Source organism: Canis aureus, chromosome 4, assembly GCF_053574225.1.
Source record: "Canis aureus isolate CA01 chromosome 4, VMU_Caureus_v.1.0, whole genome shotgun sequence".
Lineage (NCBI taxonomy): Eukaryota > Metazoa > Chordata > Mammalia > Carnivora > Canidae > Canis > Canis aureus.
Window position 1 is genome coordinate 64,204,142 of NC_135614.1, and position 23,802 is coordinate 64,227,943.

At 36.5% G+C, this 23,802-nt stretch overlaps 1 protein-coding gene across 1 annotated transcript in view; it reads right to left on the minus strand.

Annotated features, from left to right (window-relative positions):
• The window catches only part of ITGA1 (integrin subunit alpha 1), a 158,156-nt gene that overhangs the window by 46,803 nt on the left and 87,551 nt on the right, over positions 1–23,802 (minus strand). The window contains exons 8-11 of the mRNA XM_077896008.1: positions 21,102–21,252; positions 6,357–6,522; positions 2,169–2,242; positions 1,359–1,503 (exon numbers count right to left, since the gene is read on the minus strand). Of these exons, the coding sequence (XP_077752134.1) occupies positions 1,359–1,503; positions 2,169–2,242; positions 6,357–6,522; positions 21,102–21,252 (536 nt within the window). The remainder of the gene's footprint in view (positions 1–1,358; positions 1,504–2,168; positions 2,243–6,356; positions 6,523–21,101; positions 21,253–23,802) is intronic.

Sequence of the window (23,802 nt, forward strand, 5' to 3'; positions counted from 1 at the left end):
TCTTCAAATTTTGCAGGGGGTGGGGAAGGGGAGAAAGAAATTGTTTCCAGATCGGTATCCTTTAGATAATCCTAGTTTGGCATTTTCTTTTGTAATGTGTGATGTTTAGAATAATGGAATACTCTAGTTGCTCTTTGACCACAGCAGAATGTAATAGGACTTTTATAAGAAATAAACTAGCTTCCATAAATGCAGTTCAACTTGTATTAAGGGGTTTGAGCACTCACATTATATTTGCTGCTTACAGACATATTTTTATTTTTATTTTTATTTTTTATTTTTATTTATTTATTTATTTATTACAGACATATTTTTAATTATCTAAAACCTTCAGGCCTTTCATTTTTCTTAAGTCCTGCCGCCTCTACAGTTTTAAGACAGGAGATGTGTGGATCTACTAGTAAAGACCTCTTACCTTTCTTGTAAAATAGAAAGTAACTTGAATAGAGAGAAAAAAGACTTGCCTCCAGGACAGAAAGATCCCGTAAAGGAATGCTAACATAGTAAAATATGAACAATGAAAGGTATTTGTTTTCTTTACCACTGCACCCCCAGCACCAAGAACAATGCCTGGGGTAAAATAGGTATTGGTCAAATATTTGCTGAGTGACTAAAGAGTTGGGAAACTATAGCCTGAGTTTTTTTTTTTTTTTTTTTTTTTCATCCTAGGCCCTCCTAATTGTTTAAAGGATCATTTAGTGATAGAATAGTTCCCTGCTATCTCCTAGGCAGCTGGGTACAGATTGAGAATAAGGTGATACCTGACATATACTTTGTCATTCCAGACAAGTCTTTGAAAAATAAGATGACATTACACCTCAATATTTGTCTGATTTAATGGAACTATTAAAGAAGCTATATGACAAGACAAATTAAAATTTTCTCTTCCAAAATTAGGACCCATAGAAAGAAACTTATGATATAGAATATTTTAGAGAAAATGGGAGTCTAATCTTGACAATATTAGCTGAATCAAGGTTTCTCTTTTTTATCATCATTTCCTGTCCACCAGGTACAAAGCTCTTCTTGAAGTTAATGAGAATATCAGACACAAAGAGACCTCAAAATGTGCACATATCAGCCTAAATCATTCTTGCACTAGAGAGCCCTTTTGAGAGAGTGTGACCTCCATGTTCTATTATTCTGATTACTGCTCAGAAACTAAGTCTGCTTAGGAACTTGCATGGGTCCATAAAATGTCTAACTCTTGGAAGTGAGTTACATGGTTATAAGTAAGTCTATATAAATATAAGCAAATAATGCTAAAAATAAAAAACAAAAGCAAACAATGCTAAAAATAAAAACAAAACCAAAAATAAAAACATAATAATTTTCTATCGATTACATCCAAACTTTACCTAAATAAGAAGCAAGAGGTTCATTCTTTTTGGTAGACTCAACATTAAAGGTTGTGTTGTGGGGGATTATGATTTGATTAGCCTTTTGCATGACGACAGTTCCATTCCAATCATAGGCTCCTACTGCTCCAAGCATGACCCAGTCCTTATAACCAAATAAAGAAAACAAATGATGTTTAACAAAATAGTAAGAATGTAGCATTAACAATATGATAAATTCTATTTAAAGTGCTTTACATATATTAACTCCTATAATTTTCAAAATAACACGACAGTAACTTGGCAGAGTAAGTAACTTGCCCTAAGTTATACAGTACAATAGCCCATTGAAATGTCAATATTCCTTTGCATGAATTCTGATGCATTTTCTTTCACCAACCACAAATGATATATTTCCTAATCTTGTCTTTCTGCTTAATTCTGGGTGCCAAGAATCCTAGGTCTTGAACATGGAATTCTAGCAAGATATTTGAAAACACTGAAATTGGGAAAAAGATACATTCCATATCATTAGCAACTATTTTAAGTATTTCATTTAGCCAGATGTATAATTACATTGGGCAGACCTCAAAATGTTTGATTCACAATTATTAGTACAATATAGTGAACTGTGTGAAATAAGTTGTTTTCCTAGTAAATTTGTGAGATGCCATTTTCCTATTTGGATTAGAAAGTCATCACGGTCAGAATAACGGCTCAAGCCATAAACTGCTAGTTGCATTTATAATGTTGATGCTTGGGCATTGCTTTTGGGAGTGAAAACCTTAAAAAAAAAAAGAAACTTCATTTTCTACCAATTGGTCAATGTACCTGTGAATAATGAGCACTGAAGCCCGTCTGAGACATTTCCATTTCAAACGAAGCTGCTGACTGGTCAGCTGTAGCTATAACAGAAAGATAAATGCCTATTAGCACACGGTTGACTTGGAGAAGACAGGCTAATTAGAGTCTGGGCTTTTAACCAACCAGAACTTCCAACTTCTTTTGAGTTGTGTTCAGCTACACATTTCTCAACCCAAAATTCCTAGGTAGGGCTGGGTGGAGGAAAGAGAAGATTAGCAGAAGGCCATGACTAAATTCTTGACTGATGGCTTCCCCATCCTTGCTGGAGAAGTTGAGAAATCTCCATTCATGCTTCTGATCTTATATTCCATCATGCCCATGGATGATATGGCACTTTGGATCCACAGAATTAAAGTTGAAAGTACTGAAGTTGGACACCTGTCTTCCCTTCACACCATGGGAATCCTGCTCAGACACTGGGCTAAACTTACCTGTTATGTTCCAGGGCTAAACAAATTTTATTCACACATTTAAAGAGGTCTCTTGTTTCTACCAGCCTCACCTATATTTCCAGCTATAGATCCCCTCAGAATACCATTATTTGATAAAGGGTGCAGGGATTCTGGGTTTGTATTTGCTCTAATTTCTGGTGGTAGGTATCAGTCACAGATTGGGAAGAGACTTTTGGATGGTCTCTAGGTCATATTTAAGAAAAAATTTTTTAATCGTATTTTTTTAATAGAATCTGTACCCATTTTTAAAGTCAATGGTCTGTATGAGGTTCAATAGCAACCATTAAGTCTTTTTATCTTTCCAAGAGCTCCATGAATATGAACAGTTCTAATGAGGATTTCTATGGGCAAGATTCTATACTCACTTTTAGGCCCTTTACTGAAATACAGAGACAATCCAGAGCATTCCATGGAAAATGTGCTATTCTCAAAATATTCACCAACCCAAAGCCACAACCTCCTAAGGGGATTGAGAGAATGTTGATTCATTTGCTTTCAGTTGGGAGTTACTGATTTATTTGGCTTTGCAAATAAGTTAAAAATAGTGCATAATTTTAGGAGTCAGTCATGCCTATTGAGGCATGATAATAATTAAATTTGTGAAATCAAACTCATTTACTAGTTATTTACTGTTATAAATTTATTAACAAATATATCTGTGGTTGCCTTCTTTTAGGACTAGGTTAAATGAGGATATCAATCAAGAATTCAAATATATCATTTTAACCTCACATATGAATTATCATCTAATTTAAATGACTGAGGTGTACTTTAACTTTGAGGTTTTAAATCCACAATGCTTTATGGTGTCTTTTTAAAATTATCTTTGCAAGGCCAATTTTAAGAGCGCAGCAGCAAAGACCTGCTGCCTATTTCTAGAATCTTCTGGGGTTCTGCTTAGGGAGCTACGTGATAGTCTGCCTAAATTGTCCTCATGGTAATAGCTCCTTGTACATCTCTAAACTTCTTGCTGTTAACTCCTCCCCAGACCGTTCATGAGTACTGAGATAATCACTCTCCCCACTGCTCAGCGTCTGGTTAGAAATCTCAGCATTTCTCCCATTTGCTGGGAAAGGAAGACAGACTCTTCTTTTGATTGGGTAAGTTCACGGCCTGTTCTCGTCACTAGGTGGCGCTGACCGTGGCAAGCAGGAATTTCATAATTGTTCCTATTTACCATCTAAATATAAATGTTGATAAGAAGTGACCACTTCCCAAGGAACAAGAAAGTGAAGCCCTTTCTGCTTTCATTATGAGAAAAACAAAAAAACAAAAAAACCCGAAAAAGGCTAGTCAAAGCACTGAGTTTGGTTAGGCCTGAAAGTTTACCAGTAAAGATGCAGGAGACATTTTAATCTGAGGATATTTAAAAAATAATTTTGCTTTTAAATACACAGACGTCTTTTTAGTGTCTGGGCATTCCAACGTGTAACAACGTGTAACGTGTAACTCATGGTGTGGTTAGTTTAGGAGTAACACAAAAATTTCATTTAAGGCAAATTGGGCTCCTCTTTCCCCAACAGCTGATAAAGGCTTCATTTCTACAAGTTCTACAAGGTTATATTTATTTGTTTACTTAGGGGAGGTTTAAAATGGAAACTGTATTGTATCATGCTTAACTATCTAATGTAACTAAGTCATTTCATTTAAATGGTCTTTAGAGATTGTTTCTATCATATCACACTATTGACATAACATATCACATTATTAAACATTAAGAGTGCACAATGACTTGGAAATCTTTGTATATTTCCTTGAGGCCAGCAAAGCGTACAGTCTGGCCTATTAGTAAATGACACTGGGATAGCTGCTGTGAGAGCAAAGCCACTTAAAAGTGACTTGTGCACAAAATGTAGGATAGTTAAGTTCTTCAGAAGCAGCTGTGACTCCAGAGGGATAAGTAATTCAAGTGTTCAGGTTCTAAAGGTGCAGGGGAAAAGCAGCCAGGCAAAAGGGAAGGAGAGAAATGGAAGTGTGCATGGACTTAAAATGCTCATCAAATCTAAACTAAATCTGTCACTTACAGCAAGGTAAGTCACCACCAGCATTTTTTTAATTGAAAGAGAAGACAGAATGAAAATGAGAAATTATCAGAGTGCTTTGTACATAATAAGGGTTATGGGGTCATACAGAAGTGAAAAAATTTTCTCTTCTTCCCTTCCAGGTTCCTTGGCTGGTTTAATAAGTAAACTGACCTAAAACAGATTAGCAGGAGGAAATTAAAACAAATTTAACTTCATATGAGAGCTCTCCTCCCCCAAATATGAGATTGAAGGACAAGTGGGGGCAATTGAAACTTATACGCCATCCCGACATAAGGACCGGGGGCTTCAAAGGGAGGAGGGAAGTTTATAGGATATAAGAACAGATGTTTGGCAATTAGAAGTTTGCTATGCCATGCAGATAGGTCTTTAAGATTAAAAAGTTATCGTTGGTTATAGCTCGTTTTCTGGGCCAGCTGCTCTGTAAATTCTTTTAGGTATTTAAGGAAGAGGTAAAAGTATTTCCTGAGTCTGCTGGGTCTTGATTGCCTTTAGCTCAAAATAATCTATATGCCAAAGTGACATATTTTGGGATGGCCTATTTTACTCCCCTTTAGTTGTGAGGCATAATATATTTATTATCATGGGTCACTGTCAAATAAAGCTTAAAAGCCACTACTCTAAAATAATTTCTTTCCTTTCTATATATTTTAACATTCTGTTGTCAGTCACTTTTATGCATTTTCCTCATCATTTGATACTCAGTCAAAATGGTGTACTTGTTTTACTTATGTCTGTTTCTCATTTTATCTTTCTGTTTTCCATTATCAGGTCATATCACGGTGACTGAGAAGATGCTTTTAAACTCCTACGTTTAAATGTGAAAACAACTGTCCTTCTGTGTGTCCTCACAAGGATAGGGTCCACTGGATTCAAATGAGGCATAAGTGCAGAACTCTCTGGAAAGAGGGAAAGAGACATGTTCTCTTAGGCTCCAGTTATCAGAGAACATGAAGAAAGAGGCCTTTTCAGTTTTTCTGGCATAACAATTCTAAAGACATTTTTTTGCAAGGCAAGGGCTAGTTTCAAAGTAATTTGTTACTTGACATCTACCAAAGGCAGAGGAAGGAATGCCATGACTCACTATCCTCAGTAGCCGATCACCATTACAAAATTGAAGAAAAAATCTACAAAAAAGAATTATGACTTAGACAAATATAGTGAAGCTGCCATGAGAGTTGAGGCAGAGTTCCATGAAGACCTTTAAAGTGGGCAAGAAGCAAAATAGAAGAAAATAAATGAACAACGAAGTGACTGCAAACAAGAACAGTTCCATAGAAGCCCAAAATAATAATAATAATAATAATAATAATAATAATAATAACAAATTAAAAAAGAAAACTTGAGCTATGTCTCCATTTTCTAAACCTGTGTCACAGAAAAAGGCTAAATCGCGTGGGCACATTTTTGTTCTGGTGAGTCTACACTGACCATTGCCTTCCCCCAGTCCTTACATCCTTACAGAGAGAGCTGCCAACAGAGTCAGTGTTGTGTAAGATAGCCATCTCAGGGACAGATTTACATTAAAGGGCATTGTTCCATGCTGGCTATTGTACACACTAAAAGTGCATGAGCCGTGTAGTAGTAATAAATACCAAAAACCCATTACATTGACTTTAAGTTGTAGAGAAAACATGCAGACTTATAAGAACTCGTCCTACCTTCCAAGGCAAATATTCTTTCTCCCAGAGCTTCAACAATAGTGACTAGAGCCAATTCATCAGAGACATTGAAGAAATGCTTCTCAGTGGGTTCACTTGCAATTGATTTTATTTCTTCCACAAATTTTTCAGTGCTTAGATTTCCTCTGTTATAGCTCCCAAGAATCTAAGACATGACAAAATGGCAAGAATATACTTAAATTCTATGTGTTAAATAAGGATCTCAAGAATTTTTGTCAATAAACAGGAGAGTGTATAATACCTTAATACAATGCAATTTTTATGTATTTCCACATTCTTGGAAGAACAATCTTCAGATTATGTAGATTCCCTAATATTAACTGTTACATACTGTAATTAGTGTAGGAAAATATAAAGGGCAATCTTGTATGTTTGTGAAAGTTTCTTCTCCTGCATTCTGTGTCCCTCTTTATGAACAGCTCTATCTCTAAAGCCTGACAGTTCAAAAGTAATGTTATAGTTTCTGAATGTCTTTGGCATTATTCCAGCCCATGCCACCACCATTTGCTGGCAAAAGCAATTAGCATGAGTTACTTGATCTTGAATAGGAAGTTCTTCTTGATAATCTTACCAAGAGCCCAGTCCCATTACACATTTTTTTAAACAGATATTAAACTAAATAGTAATCTAATTTGGCAATCTAGAAAACAGATAATCAGGATATTCCTGTTTGAAACCAAATGCTCAAGACTTTTTAGAGAAAAGGGAGAGGCAGGAATTATCTATTATGGTTAACCGCAGTTATTTAGATTTCTTAGCAGATTTTCTCAAACATCTATTTTATTTTTTAAAGTAAGGTTTATTGAGATATAATTTATATACGGTGAAACCCACCCTTTTTAGATATACAATTCTGAGTTTTGACAAACCCACACAGATGTTACTACCACTTCAAGATGTAGAACATTTCTATCAGTGTTCTTTCTTGCCCCTTTGTAGTCAATCCCTTCCTTCTCCTAACCCTTACAACCACTGATATATTTTCTGTTCTTAAGGCTTTGCTTTTTCAAGAATGTTATATTTATGAAACCATATAGCACGTAGCCTGTTGTGTCTGACACCTTTCACTTTGCCTAATACTTCTGAGAGTCATTCATGTTGCCTCATGTATCAGAAGTTCAGTGTTTTTATTGCTAGTAGGATCCCACTGGATGGATGCACCCAAACTGGATAGAGTCCAAATGTCTACAAACAGTAAAGTATGGAACAAATTGTGGTAGATTCATGCAATGTATAATAAAAAAATGAATTACTAAGGCACAAAATATCATGGGTAATCGTTATGTTGAGTGAAAAGTTAAACACAAAAGAGTAATACTGTATAATTTAATTTACATAAAACAGAATAGGCAACTTAAGCTATGGTGGTATAAGTCATAACATTAGTTACTACAGAAGTGAGTATTAGAAAAATGAAAGTTCAGGAACTTCCTGGGGGTGATGGAAATGTTCTATATTCTGATGGAGGTGTCAGTTACATGCGTGTATGCAATTATCTAAACCTTGTACATAATTTTCACATTGAAATCTTGCATTTCACTGTATGTGTTACTATATTTTTAATTTTTATTTTTTAAAGATTTTATTTATTTATTCCTGAGAGACACACAGAGAGAGAGGCAGAGACATAGGCAGAGGAGGAAGCAGACTCCCTGCAAGGAGCCTAATGTGGGACTCGATCTCAGGACCCCAGGATCAGGCCCTGAGCCAAAGGCAGACAGTTAACCACTGAGCCACCCAGGCATCCCTAGAATTTTTTTTGTTTTAGATACGTATAGATACCAAGAGATTAGAAAAGGAGAGCAAGAGATGAGTATAGGATTTGGGCTGATGTGTATCAGGTAAAGGACACCAGGTGGTGAATGTGGTCAGGCCCATAGATGCTTATAGTGCATACTTAAAATACATGTACTTGTATAAATACAATAATAAACATAGAAACTTATAAAGTGGGTCACGCTTTCACAAATGATGGGGTCTCCTGAACTAAGGATCATTAATTCAATTCTGTGCTCCTGGAATCCAAAAAATAAAGGTAAGATCCCAAGCTCTGTGCTATTGCTTGAATTTTATAATATCCTACTCCCTAGGGACAAGAAAAATCAGAACATTTGGTGACCACAAAGATACCAGAAATTTCTAGCTTCATTTTCCATTTTTAAATCATATGCATAGATTTGTCTGGCATCATTAAACTGGGACTCTATGGTGCCTTCAAAGTCCTGTTGCAACATAGATCTGCAAGAGTTCCCAACCACAGTTCAGCATTGTGCACTGTGTGGGTCCCAGACACATGGGTGGGCGGGCAAAGGGGGAGGCGCTAGTCAGTCCTGTCCTCACTGGGTCTTCTGGCCATGGATCCCCTGCCTCTCTCTTCTGAGCACCCATATCCAACCCCACTCTCCTTCAGTTCTAGGCAGCTGCATGTATTTTTTTTTTTTTTTATGTCAGAGAGTTTTATTAAGAAGGGTACAACTTTCCACTTACAGTTAGGAAAAAATCTAAAATTACTGTTTTAGGTGTTGCTGTTTATGATCTACCATACACTTGTTTATTTGTATCATAAAATACAAGGGCTTAGATTAGTAACTGAATCATTAAAATGTACACTAAATATTAATGTGAGCAGAAGAGTTGTGTCCCAGCTAGTAAGGCAGTTCTGGAGTTTTCCTTCCTAGTGAGAAGGCGCTGGGGGATTTATTCGTGGTTTCTTCTCCTTGCTTGACTCACGCCCTCATCCCTTTCCCACAGAATACCTAGGAGAGGTCCTGAGCAATATCACATATCTGCACATACAGGTCTTCATTGAGGTCCTTGTCTGCTCTTTACCTCTGTGTCTACCTACAAAATGTGTTCATGAGACACAACTGCCCTAAAGTTTGTGAAGAACTTTGTGCTGCTTTGAAAAAGTGCGAAATTTAGGAAAACAAGAGCTGGCTCTAAGGAAATCGGTATACTATTTCGGTAGCTTTTTTATTTTTGAACCTAACTCTCTACTATTTGCCCAGATTTGGGTGGGAAGGTCAAGACCAGGAGTTTGCAAAATTACACCAGAACACAAAAACTCAGATCCTGTCTATTTGTCTGAAAAATAAATTCCAACCATTAGAAATGGTTTATATTTGAACAGAGGCCACTGGTGCTTTTTTCACTTTAGCTATTTGATGGGGAAGAGAACTAACGGAAATGAATGTAGAGAACTGTTCAGACAGGGAGGGAAACCCAAGGGTCACTTGTTCTTATGACATGGAACAATTGTCTCTTGTACTTAAAAACAATTAAGATGGTCTTCCCACATCTCAAAGGACATGCTCCAGAGAAAGCATGGAGAAGGGTAGATGAAAGTCTCCAGCCCCTAGAGCCTCCATCACACCTTTGTGTTGGTTTCAGGATCACTGGGGTCTTGCTCAACACCTCCCTCTATACCTGGTATTCTTCTCACACACTGCTAGATTCTTCGGTCAGCAATTTTGCTACACATGGATTTCTTTTAGATTCACACAAATTCTACATCATGTGAAGCCCTCTGAGTCCCCATTGTTTTACCTAATTCATCCTAGAAGTTATATGACACCCTCATCTGGAAAGTTACCATCCTTCCTCCTTAGTCCCTATTGAACACATTCTAGATTCACCATCATGTTGTCATGTTAACTTCCATTTCACTTATAAAGTGATGCATTTGAAAATTCACATTCAAATTGTAAAGATGCTTAGACCATGCATGGTTGAGGTTCTTAGTTGTGATGTAATGTTATTAGACATTTAGTACACTGTGTGACAGACAAGAGACAATTAGGTAAAATTCAATGGGGGAAAATGCCCAAGTGATGTACTTAAATAATAAAAATAAAACATATAAATGGAACATGAGAGTATATATTTGGAAGAAAATATAAGAGGAAAAAATTCCCAGGAAGTACTGTGACTTGCATCCATCTTGAACTATTTTGTATTACGGAATAAAAAAAATGTAGGAAAGTATTTTGATTCTTCACCCAAGGATCTGGTGCTTGTGGAAACATTATTTTCTATGAATGAGAAAAAATACAAAATAACACTTATAAATTACTTCTGTTTTACTTTATACAAATATGTCAAGACCAGGCATTTGATATTGGTAATATTTACCTGAAGTAGACATTCAGAATTGAAGCTCCCTTGAGGCAGATGTATCAAATGTTAAGTGTACAATTCATTTACATGTACTACGGTGCTTTTTGTGTGCAAATGAATGAAATGTTAAGATACTTTCTAACTTCTCTTATTTTCATTTGAATGCTGTAGATGATACATATTTCACAGTCATTATAATCCCAGCCATTATCATTTTAGATTAGAATATGAATGTAGAACAGGCTCCTGCTGGCAGTGTGTAGCATCCTCAAGTGACAAAGTATAGACCATACAGAATCATACCAGCTTAGGATCCTCACCAAATCTGAGAGTTTAATGGGTCATGTTTGCAGTTTTACCACAGAGTGCTTAACTTTTCAATGGTCAATTTTTTTGGGGGGGGGCATTGTCTTCCCCAAAACACATCTTTGTGGTTTTCAAGATCAATTGGTAGGTTAAAAAAAAAAAAAAGGATTAGGAGGAAGAGCCCAAGTGGTAATACAGGTAGAGCCTCAGGTATATTTTATCCATGTGAAGCATGAATGGAGCTTCAGAAATGTCTAAAGCCTTTCTGTGTGAATGTACAAGGAGAAGAAATAAAATAAAATAACTGCCTTATTTCCCAGTTTGGCACAAACTAAAAAATGAAAGTTTCACTGGGGAAAAGAAATATGAATTGGGAAAATAGAAATTCTTGCTGAAGTGAAATTTTTCTAGACATTATTTATAACATTTTTGAAGAGCAATTTGACAATTCATTGATTAAAATAAGAAAGGAGCTCATGATTTTATGATTCTCCAGGAAAACTAATGTAATTATGAGAACCCTTTTTGACCAGATGGGAGGCAAAGTATGAATTATCAACTAGGGATCCAACCAAGGGAAACATAGTGACTTAAGGACAAGAAATACTAAATATGTAGCTAGATATCATGTAAAAATGTTATAAGCTTTACTTAAAATTAAGAAGTCATTCATTGATAGATACAGTATCTGCTTTCCACTGGTTTATTTTTAATGTTGTTAATGCTGCTGATGGTTTATTCAGATCATTGCCTGCTCAGTGGCACCTGGAAAGCCAGACTATATTCTCTGGGGGGAAGCTGAACAAATGATAGCACTTCTGATATCCAATTGTCTGGGACAAACTGGGCATACATTGGCTTACGCAATTGAAAAGACCAGCCATAGAGATAACTGTGGCCAGTATTGCTGAGCGAAGCCAGGATCTATGGAATTATTCTCAACCACAAAAGAGATCAAAATAGTTATAGTAACTATTATTGTAAGGAGAAGTAATAATGGATTAATAGTAATAGGCAAGAGATAATTTATAGAACTAACAAGGGAAAAAAAAAAGAACTAACAAGGGAAAAGACAGAAATAATGAGGTGTTTTTATTTTTCATATCTGTATCCCAAATAAAAAAGGACATTGCTGGATATTTGGGCTGTCTGCATAATTTGACTATTGTTGATAATGCTGCATGTACCCCTTTGAACCTGTATTTCCGTATCTTTTGGGTAAATACCTAGTAGTGCAATTGCTGGATCATAGGTAGTTCTATTTTTAACTTTTGAGGAACCTCCATACTGTTCTCCAGAATTTGCACTCCCATCAATGGTGCAAGAGGGTTCCCCTTTCCCTGCAACCTTGCCAACACCTGTTGTTTCTTGCGTTGTTAATTTTATCCATTCTGACAGCTGCGAGATGGTATCTCATCATGGTTTGGATTTGTATTTCTCTGATGATGAGTGAAATTTAGCATCTTTTCATGTGTCTGTTAGCCATCTGGAAGTCTTCTTTGGGGAAGTATTCATGTCTTTTGCTCATTTATTAACTGGATTATTTGTGTTTTGGGTGTTTAGTTGATAAGTTCTTTATAGATTTTGGATACTAACCTCTTTGGATAAAGAAGATGACATAAATAAAGATATATATATATATATATATATATATATGATGTATAAATATATTAGGTAAAATTCAATGGGGAAAATGATGATGTATAAATATATATATACAAGATTATATTATATGTATAATAATATATATTAGATTATATATACATAATAGAGTATTACTCAGCCATCAAAAAGAATGAAACTTGCAATTCGCAACAATGTAGATAGAGCTAAAGTGTATTATGGTAAATGAAATAAATCAGAGAAAAATACTACATGATTTCACTCATGTGTGGAATTAAAGAAAAAAAACATATGAACATATGAGGGGGGGGAAAAGAAAGAGGGAAACAAACCATAAGAGGCTTTTAAAGATAGAGAACACACTAAGGGGTGATAGAGGGATGTAGGTGGGATGGGCTAGATGGGTGATGGTGATTAAGTAGGGCACTTGTGATGAGCACTGGGTGTTATATGTAAATGATGAATCACAGAATTCTACTCTTGAAACCAATATTGCACTGTTTGTTAACTAACTAGAATTTAAATTAAAATTGGAAAAGAAAACAAAAGAACATTTTGTTCTGTCTTATAAGAAAGTCATCTTGGTTATAAAATAGGTAGAGTCACCTTGCCCCTGGGAAGCAGTGAATCAATTTTGTGTTCTGGGGGGACACCTGGGTGGGTTGGTGGTTCAGTCTGCCTTTGGCTCAGGGCATGATCCTGGGGTCCCAGGATTGAGTCCCACATCCGGCTCCCTGGATGAAGTCTGTTTCTCCCTCTGTCTGTATTTCTGCCTCTCTTTTTCTGTGTGTCTCTCATGAATAAATAAATAAAATTTTTTAAAAAAAATTGTGTTCTGGGAGTTTATCAGGGATGAATCTTCTTCTTTCATTGTTACAAGGGTGTGGGGTGTCCTTCACTGTTCATACTTTTGAATGGAAAGGAGGAAATCTCACTGATGAGATGCTGAAAAACCACTATGGGTAATATCTGATACTTACAATGAAAAAGAGAGATTCTATTGAAAAACAATTTAGGCTAAACTCTTATAGTTCTGAAATTTTTGCTTCCTGACTTATTTAAAAAGTCAGTTTGTATTAAGACTCCCTCCTCCTGGGCGAAGGGCACATGCTATGGAAATGAGAGCAAACAACTAGAAAGGAAGGCTGGACACAGTTGTATCTGAGATAAGGTTTGATAGTCCAGGGGGAATCTCTGAAGGTTTTTGTGCAAGGCGGCAACACAATTGCTCTAAGATTCCTAAGAATCTCTAAGATTCCTTCTAGCTCTGAGGTACCATGAATTTTATTATTTCACGGTTGTAAACTACTCTAGTTAAAGACCCTTAAGAAAAATATTTATTGGTTGCCTAGCCTGCTATTGTGCTAGATGTTTATAGTTACCTTCTCACTGATTTTTTATCTGAGAGAAAAGAAAGAGAAACAGAAAGAGAAAGAGAGAAACAATATTTACCCTTACTTATAAATAAAGATGCTGAAGCTTGGAGTATTAAGCACTTATCTACTGTCACAAAGGCAGAATTTGAACGAAGGTCTTTCTAGTTCCAAAAATATACTCTTCTCTACCCTCCCCCCACCGCCTTCTTCTCACTTTTGGAAAGTGCCCATGTGTCTGTTGTTGTTTAAGGTTACGGCATGATGGGACATGCTTAGTGTCTCTACTGGGTCTTTTTGCTCTGGTACAGGGGCTGGAGAGAATTTGGGAGTCTGGGGAATTGAGGGAAAACATGTTAGGATAGTCTTGCAGCACCTTCCAGAGATCTGGAGCAGCAAGAAAGAGAGATTAGGGTGTGAGGAAGAACAGCCCAGAGCAGTGGTACATATGGTCAGTCAAGGGGGTCTGCAGCCTTGGTCATGTGGCCTATAGCCGTGGAGCCTGCTGTCCCTTGGTTTCCTCATTCATAAATGGGAAAATGAAAGTTGCCCTGCTCTCTTTGGGACGCCACAAAGGACAAAAAAAAAAAAATCTAGAACACAGAAAAAACTATTGTACATTACAGAGTGCTTTATGCATGATAATTTAAATTATTCTCCATATTTCCATTTGAAAGATGGAATTTTTATTTCTCTTTTTCTGAATGCTCCATGGGGTGGCACCACGAAATTGAGTCATCTCAGCTCATGGAGGTAGTAAGATGGATTTAGAAAAAAAAAATCACTAATAAGGGGTAAAAAGCACTCTGACAGTCTCTCTCTCTTTCTCTCTCTTTTTGGATTGTGAGAGACAAATGTTATTAATAACAGATTGCTTTTATATTGATACAGATTTGTTCACAAAAAGTTAAAGTACTTTGTAATATCTTCTCCATCATCAATAGCAGGCTAGGTTTTTCCTTGGAACTAAAGGAAATTTCTTCTTTTCTGATAATTTCTCCCTTCTTGTCCAGTTTAAATGCAATTACAGAAAACATTTTATAGCTTCTGGTTGCTTCACTTTGGCTGCAGTGTTAGCAGCTATGAAGTAGGGAGGAAATGGCTCTGCATGGACCACATAAGCAAGGATATGTCTTCTGAGTTCTCCCCATTCTACTGGTAATGCCAAGAAGTGACTTGCACAGAGGAGCACCCATATTCTATAGAATCACATAAGAAGTCTTGCCATTGGAGGGACTTTACTCCTAAGTCTCAGTATAGACTGTCCAGAATAGACAAAAAATGAGGTGACCTTTTGTTTCTTTTCTGCAGCTCAAAGAGTTATAGGTATGGTAATACCACTATTCACTTTTAGTAGATTATTGTAAGTCATGTCCTGATTTTCTACCTTCCCAAATTGTGGGAAGAATTATTAATTAGTATGAAAAGTATTTACTTTATTTGTTTTCATTTAAATTCAATTAATTAACAAAAATCATTAGTTTCAGAGGTAGAGGGCAGTGATTGATTCATCAGTCTTTTTTTTTTTTTTTTAAATCTTTTTTTTTTTTATTTATTTATGATAGTCACAGAGAGAGAGAGAGAGAGAGGCAGAGACATAGGCAGAGGGAGAAGCAGGCTCCATGCACCGGGAGCCCGACATGGGATTCGATCCCGGGTCTCCAGGATCACGCCCTAGGCCAAAGGCAGGCGCCAAACCGCTGCGCCACCCAGGGATCCCTGATTCATCAGTCTTATATAACACAGTGCTCATTACGCCACGTGCTCTCCTTAATGTCCATCACCCAGTTACCCCGTCCCCCAACCCTCCTCCTCTCTAGCAACCCTCAGTGTGTTTCCTATGATTAAGAGTCTCCTATGGTTTTTCTCCTTCTTTGGTTTTTGTCTTGTTTTCCTCTCTTCCCCTATGATTTTCTGTTTTGTTTCTTAAACTCTATATATAAGTAGAATCATATGATTATCTTTCTCTTATTGATATATTTCACTTAGCATAATATACTCTAGTGCCATCCATGTCTTTGCAAGTGCAAGATTTCTTTTTTTGTTGGTAGCTGAGTAGTATTCCATTGTGTTACATATATATATAATATATATTATATATAACATCTTTATCTATTTGTTACATATATATACATATGTAATATATATCACATCTTCTTTATCTATTCGTCTGTCAATGGACATCTGGGCTCTTTCCATAGTTTGGTTATTGTGGACATTGCTGTTATAAATTGGGATGCAGGTGCCCCTTCAGATCACTACATTTGTATCTCTGGGGTAAATCCCTAGCACTGCAATTGCTGAGTCATAGGGTAGCTCTATTTTCAACTTTTAGAGGAACCTCCCTACTGTTTTCCAGAGTGGCTGCACCAGCTTGCATTCCCACCAATAGCATAAAAGGGTTCACCTTTCTCTGTATCCTCACAATTTGTTGTTTCCTGAGTGGTTAATTTTAGCCATTCTGATTGGTGTGAGGTGGTATCTCATTGTGGTTTTGATTTGTATTTCCCTGATGCTGAGTGATGTTGAGCATCTTTTCACGTGTCTGTTGGCCATTTGTATGTCTTCTTCGGAGAAATGTCCATTCATATCTTCTGCCCATTTCTTGATTGGATTATTTGTTCTTTGGGTGTTGAGTTTGATAAGTTCTTTATAGGTTTTGGATACTGGCCCTTTATATGATAAGACATTTGCAAATATCTCCTCCCATTCTGTCTTTTGGTTTCGTTGACTGTTTCCTTTGTTGTGCAAACGCTTTTTATTTTGATGAAGTCCTAATAGTTCATTTTTGCCTTTGTTTCCTTTGCCTTTGGAGAAGTGCCTAGCAAGAAGTTGCTGTGGCCAAAGTCACAGAGATTGCTGCCTGTGTTCTCCTCTAGGATTTTGATGGATTTGTTCTCACATTTAGGCCTTTCATCCATTTTGAGTCTATTTTTGTGTATGGTGTAAGGAAATGGTCCAGTTTCATTCTTCTGCATGTGGCTGTCCAGTTTTCCCAACACCATTTGTTGAAGAGTCTTTTTCCATTGGATATTCTTTCCTGCTTTGTTGAAGATTAGTGGCCGTAGAGTTGAGGGTCCATTTCTGGGTTCTCTATTCTGTTCCATTGATCTATGTGCCAGTATTATACTGTCTTGATGTTTACAGCTTTGTAATAGAACTTGAAGTCCAGGATTGTGATACCACCAGCTTTGGTTTTCTTTTTCAACATTCCTTTGGCTATTCAGGGTCTTTTCTGGTTCCCTACAAATTTTAGGATTATTTGTTATAGCTCTGTGAAAAAGGTTGATGATATTTTGATAGGGATGGCATTGAATGTATAGATTGTTCTAGGTAGAACAGAAATTTTAACAATATTTGTTCTTCCAATCCATGAGAATATAACATTTTTCCATTTCTTTGTGTCTTACTCAATTTGTTTCATGAGTGTTCTATAGCTTTCTGAGTATAGATATTTTGCCTCCTTGGTTAGGTTTATTCCTAGGTATCTTATTTTTTTCATCCATTGTAAATGGGATTGACTCCTTAATTTCTCTTTCTCCTGTCTCATTGTTAACGAATAGAAATGCAACTGATTACTGTGCATTGATTTTATATCCTGACACTTTGCTGAATTCTTGTATGAGTTCTAGCAATTTTAGGGTGGAGTCTTTTGGGTTTTCAACATAGAATATCATGTCATCTGTGAAGAGTGAGAGTTTGCCTTCTTCTTTGCCAATTTGGATGCCTTTTATTTCTTTGTGTTGTCTGATTGCTGAGGCTAGGAATTCTAGTACTATGGTGAACAACCCTGGTGATAGTGGACATCACTGCTGTGTTCCTGACCTCAGGGGAAAAGCTCTCAATTTTTCCCACTGACAATGATATTTGCTGTGGGCTTTTTGTATATGTTTTTTTTTTAGGATATTGAGGCATGTTCCTTTTATCCCTACACAGTGAAGAGTTTTAATCAAGAAATAATGATGTACTTTGTCAAATGCTTTTTCTGCATCTATTGAGAGAATCATGTGGTGCTTGTCCTTTCTTTTATTAATGTAGTGTATCACATTGACTGATTTGCAGGTGTTAAACCATCCTTGCAGCACAGGAATAAATCCCATTTGGTCATGGTGAATAACCCTTTAAATATACTCTTGGATCCTATTGGCTAGTATCTTGGTGAGAATTTTTGCATCCATGTTCATCAGGGATATTGGTCTGTAATTCTCCTTTTTGGTGGGGTCTCTGTCTGGTTTTGGGATTAAGGTAATGTTGACCTCAAAGAAAGAGTTTGGAAGTTTTCCTTTCAGTTTTATTTTTTGAAACAACTTCAGAAGAATAGATATTAATTCTTCTTTAAATGTTTGGTAGAATTCCCCTGGGAAGCCATCTGGCCCTGGACTCTTGTTTGTTGGGAGATTTTTGATTACTACTTCAATTTCTTTGCTGGTTATGGCTCTATTTAGGTTTTCTTTTTCTTCCTGTTTCAATTTTGTTAGTTTATACGTCTCCAGGAATGCATCCATTTCTTCCAGATTGCCTAATTTGTTGGCATATAGTTGCTCTTATAATTGTTTGTATTTCTTCAGTGTTGGTTGTGATCTCTCCTCTTTCATTCATGATATTATTTGTTTGGGTCCTTTCTCTTTTTGATACATCTGGCCAGGAGTTTATCAATGTTATTAATTCTTTCAAAGAACCAGCTCCTAGTTTTGTGATCTGTTCTACTGCTCTTTTGGTTTATATTTCATTGATTTCTGCTCTAATCTGTATTAAATCTCTTCTGCTGGGTTTAGGCTTTATTTGCTGTTCTTTCTCCAGCTTCTTCAGGTGTAAGATTAGGTTATATATTTGAGATCTTTCCTGTTTCTTGAAAAAGGCTTATATTGCTGTATACTTCCCTCTTAGGACCACTTTTGCTGCATTCCCCAAATCTTGAACAGATGTGTTTTCATTTTCATTTGTTTCCATGAATTTTTAAAAATTCCTCTTTAATTTCCTGGTTGACCTATTCCTTCTTTAGTAGGATGCTCTTTAGCTTCCATGTATTTGAGTTTTTTCAAATTTCTTCTTGTGATTGAGTTCAAGTATCCAAGCATTCTGATCTGAGAATATGCAGGGAATGATCCCAATCTTTTGGCAGTTGTTGAGACCTGATTTGTGACCCAGTATGTGATCTATTCTGGAGAATGTGCTATGTGCACTCAAGGAGAGTGTGTATTCTGTTGCTTTAGTATGGAATGCTCTGAATAGATTTGTGAAGTCCATCTGGTCCAGTGTGTTATTCAAAGCTCTTGTTTCCTTATTGATCTTCTGCTTAGATGATCTGATCCATACATTTCAGTGATTGGTGTGTTAAAGTTCCCTACTATTATTATATTATTATCAGCGTGTTTCTGTAATTTTGTTGCCAATTGGTTTATATAATTGGCTGCTCCCATGTTAGGGACATAAATATTTACAATTGTTACTCTTCTTATTGATAGATCCTTTTATTATTATATAGTGTCCTTTCTCATCTTTTATTAGTCTTCACTTTAAAATCTAATTTGTCTGATATAAGGATTGTCACTCCAGCTTTCTTTTGATGTTCATTAGCATGATAAATGGTTTTCCATCCCCTCACTTTTAATCTGGAGGTGTCTTTGGGTCTAAAATGGGTCTCTTCCACACAGCATATCAATGGGTCTTGCCTTTTTATCCAATCTGATATCCTGTGTCTTTTTGGGGTCATTTAGCCCTTTTACATTCAGAGAAACTATTTAAAGATGAATTTTGTTCCATTATTACCTTCTGTATTAAATCTTAAAAGTCACTGTTTCTGTATATTGTTTCTGTTCTTTCTGATCTATGTTACTTTTGGGCTCTCTCTTCACTTAAAGGATCCCCTAGGGCTGGCTTAGTGACCACAAATGCTTTTAGTTTCTGTTTGTCCTGGAAGCTTTTTCTCTCTCCTTCAATTTTGAATGACAGCCTGGCTGGATACAGTATTCTTGGCTGCGTATTTTTCTCATTTAGCACCTGAATATGTCATGCCAGTCCTTTCTGCCTGCCAGGTCTTTGCGGATAGGACTGCTGCCAGTCTAATGTTTCTACCCTTGCAGGTTATGGACCTCTTGTCCTGAGCTGCTTTCAGGATTTTCTCTTTGTCTCTGAGATTTGTAAGCTTCACTATTATATGTTGAGGTGTTGATCTATTTTTTTTTTATTGATTTTGAGAGGGGTTTCTATGTGCTTTCTAGAATTATATGTTTCTTTCCTCAGATTAGGGAATTCTCTGCTATAATTTGGTCCAATATACCCTCTGCCCCTCCCTCACCCACTTTCCTCTTCTTCTGGGATCCCAACTCTAATATTGTTTCTTTTTATGGTATCATTTACCTCTCAAATTCTTCATTTGTGATTCAGTAGTTGTTTATTTCTCTTTTTCTCAGCTTCTTTATTCTCTGTCATTTTGTCCTCTATATCACTAATTCTCTCTTCTGCCTCATTTATCCTAGCAGTAAGAGCCTCCATTTTTATTGCATCTCACTAATAGCCTTTTTTAATTTCAACTTGATTAGATTTTAGTCCTTTATTTCTCCAGAAAGGGATTCTCTAGTGTCTTCTATGCTTTTTTCAAGCCCAGCTAGTATCTTTATAATTATTATTCTGAACTCTAGGTTCAATGTCTTACTTATACCCATACTGAATAAGTCCCTGGCAGTCAGTACTGCCTCTTGTTCTCTTTTTTGAGGTGAGTTTTTCCATCTTGTTATTCTTGCAGAAAGTGATCGCTCTTCTATTTGAGAGTTGCAGCTATACTTTTCTTACATCTTTGGTTGAGTTTGCAGGTATTCAGAATGCTTTGATAGCTATCTAGCTGAATTCCTGGGACGAGACAAAATTAAGGTCTTCTACCCCTCTATCAGCTTGGACTATTCTCCAGGCAATGAATTTATTTCTAGCATACCTTCAGTTTTCCCCTTTCTTCCCTCCCTTCCTTTTTATTCCTACCTTCTACTTTCTCCTTCCTTCTCTCACTCTTTTCTTCCCTTCCTCCATTCCTCCCTATATCCCTCCAGCATTCTTCCCCTTGCTGGGGCATCCTCTTCTCCTCCTTTTCTTTTCTTCCTTTTCCTCTCCTACTTCTGTCTCTTTTATTGTCCTTTCTTCCCTAGGATACAAAGGGAGCACGACCCAATCCTACCCCCACAGAGTTTACCTTCAAATGGAGAAGTTTTTCCTTTTCAACATTGTTTGTGTAAATTTAATAAAATAACCATGATATGTACACATCTCTTGTCTCTGCACCAGAGTTTGAAAACCATGTTAACCATGTACTTACAGCTATGGAAAACCGCTGAATGTTTTCATCCTCACAGTCTTGGATGACTTTATTCAGTAGATGGTTGTCATGGGACTCCCCATCAGTCACAATTACCATGACTTTTTTAACTCCCCTTCGGGCACCCCGGGCTTCAGTGAAAGCTTCCTTCCTGAAGTGATCACAAGGAAAAAAAAGCAAATAAAACACCACCCCAAGGTTAGGCAAAGCAATAAACAAAAGAAAAACACTGTCAACTTAGTTAGACCAGTGTTGTCCTTCCAAGATCAACATTGACAACCATCATTCAAGCTGGGAGGCATAATGATCGCTATTTGTAATAGTTTTAGATTTCTCCCAGATGATGAAGAGGTCACCATTTTGCTAATCATCACATCTCCCATCTACAAAGGGCAGCAGTATTTCATTCTTTAAAAACTTCTCAGGGAAGGTGTGACTGGAGCACACACATCAGACCTAGAAAAGGTCATATCTTAAATACTCTCTCTGCCACTCCTTTCTCTATAAACACTCCTTTTATCTGCTTTTGGCAGAAGCTTTTACTTTATAATCACTTCCACCACATCTAGTCTGACATTTATAGAAGAGTATGGAAATCTTCTAAGCTGAGGAGAATTTTGTATGGCTGATAGTATTTGAGAGTGTTCTTGGGTATGGGGGAAAATCAGACGTAGTAATAAAAGACTGCAGATCACTGTGATCTGAGTCAGTGACAGAGCAGGGCTTTGGGGATTAAGAGCAGATGGAGTAGGTATGAAACATTTGGTCTGAATGAGGTTTTAGGACATAGGCTCCTGGGGCTGGAGTGGAAGAAAGTGGCATGGAGAGAAAGGGAAAATTCTATAACCTAACTGCAAAGAAAGGAATTTTTTATTTAATTCAAAAAGCATTTATGGAAAGAGATGGAAGAGAGGGGAAATTAACAATTTTTATTTGTTTTGTGCTTCTACACACACACACACACACACACACACACACACACAGAGGCACATTTCTCCTCTATTATTTTCTTTCACTCAATTCACTTTCCCCTCTGGAGTCAAGTAAATTTTACTTAGGAATGAAACATTGAAAGGATTTCATATAATATTTTTTAGATTTTGGCATAAAATGTAGCATTCATTATAGTGAATGGTCCATTTCAATAGTTTTATTTGGTTAAGAGGACAGATAGCCCTAGTTTGGGATATGTTAAAATTTTTTTTTCTTAAGCTAAACTTTCAAAGGATTTTCACAATACATACTAGTTTTACTGTAGATACACAGTAAGTGCACAATAGTAGGCATCTTGTGAACGGGAGAGAAGATCCTAGTGATATGGACAAAGAGATTTCATCTGTGATTATTTTCCTTTAAAAGGACTGAATCCAGTATGACAAGATGTTAACAATTGTTGATTTGTTTGGTTGAGTACACAGGATTTTGTTGTACTATTTTTTTGATTTTTCTTAAAATTTTCAAAATAAAGAAGCTATTAAAAAATGATCACTAGGGAGCTGTGTATCTCTGCCTTCTACACTATACAGATAGATTTTCTGACTTCTTTATATGCACAAACAAAGGTGAAAACAGATGTTAAAGGCTAGTCTTTAAATGAAGTTTAGACATGGATATTATATAAGACTTGATCCTTACAGGATCACCAAAACTTCCTAAATCCCTTATTGAATGAACCTCAACTGATGGAGATGATTAAAAGACATTTATTTTTTTTAAGATTTTATTTATTTATTTATTCATGAGAGACACACACACACACAGAGGCAAAGACACAGGCAGAGGGAGAGGCAGGCTCCATGCAGGGAACTGATGTGGGGCTCAATGCCGGGACTCTGGGACTCTGGGATCATACACTGAGCCGAAGGCAGACGCTTAACCACTGAGCCACCCAGGCATCCTGAAAGACATTTCTTAAAGAAAATCTGGTAGATCTAAACAAGGGTTGGTTTTATATAATGTAAGAGTAGCCACTGGCAGAACTTCCGAGCACACTTTTTCTGTTTCAAATATCTTCAGCAAATTGCCCTTTACCCCAAATACTATCATCCAATGAAAATAGAAGTCAAGGATTCTAACAAATTAAAAATATTGTTTGTAACTGTCCCTGCCTAAAAGGAATAAAGAGCAATTAAAAATATGCTTTAATGTGAAAAACTAATGTACAAGGAGGATACTTAGTAATACCATTACGGAGTTGTATTTATATACAAAACTCAATAAACTGTGCGTTCTACAGCTAGGCCCTTTGTGAAACATGTAGGCAAAAACCATATAGGGTCATGGTATTTAGAGTGTATTTATGCAAGAGCAAAGCAGCCAGAATATTTCTTCAGTTGGTTTTCAAAGACGAATATTCATTCTTAAGTGGTTGCCTGTGGAAAATACACAGCTCCCTACAGCCTCAGAGCTTTCAAAGAACACTTTGATTTACTTTGTGCAATCACACTTAGCAATTATTTAAGAGGGTACATTCACTACACCTCAATATGTGCACTCTTTGTGCATGCAAATTGGTGATCCTACAGGCAGGTAAATGTAAAATTACCCCATCTGTTTGTGGTTATTTTCTCTTGAGCCCCATATAACTAGAACCACATGCTTCTCTAACACTTATGAATCTAATGCTGCACATGAAATTTTAAATTTTTAAATATCCAACTCATTCTTTAATATCCATATTAATTATTTTAACCCCCATAAA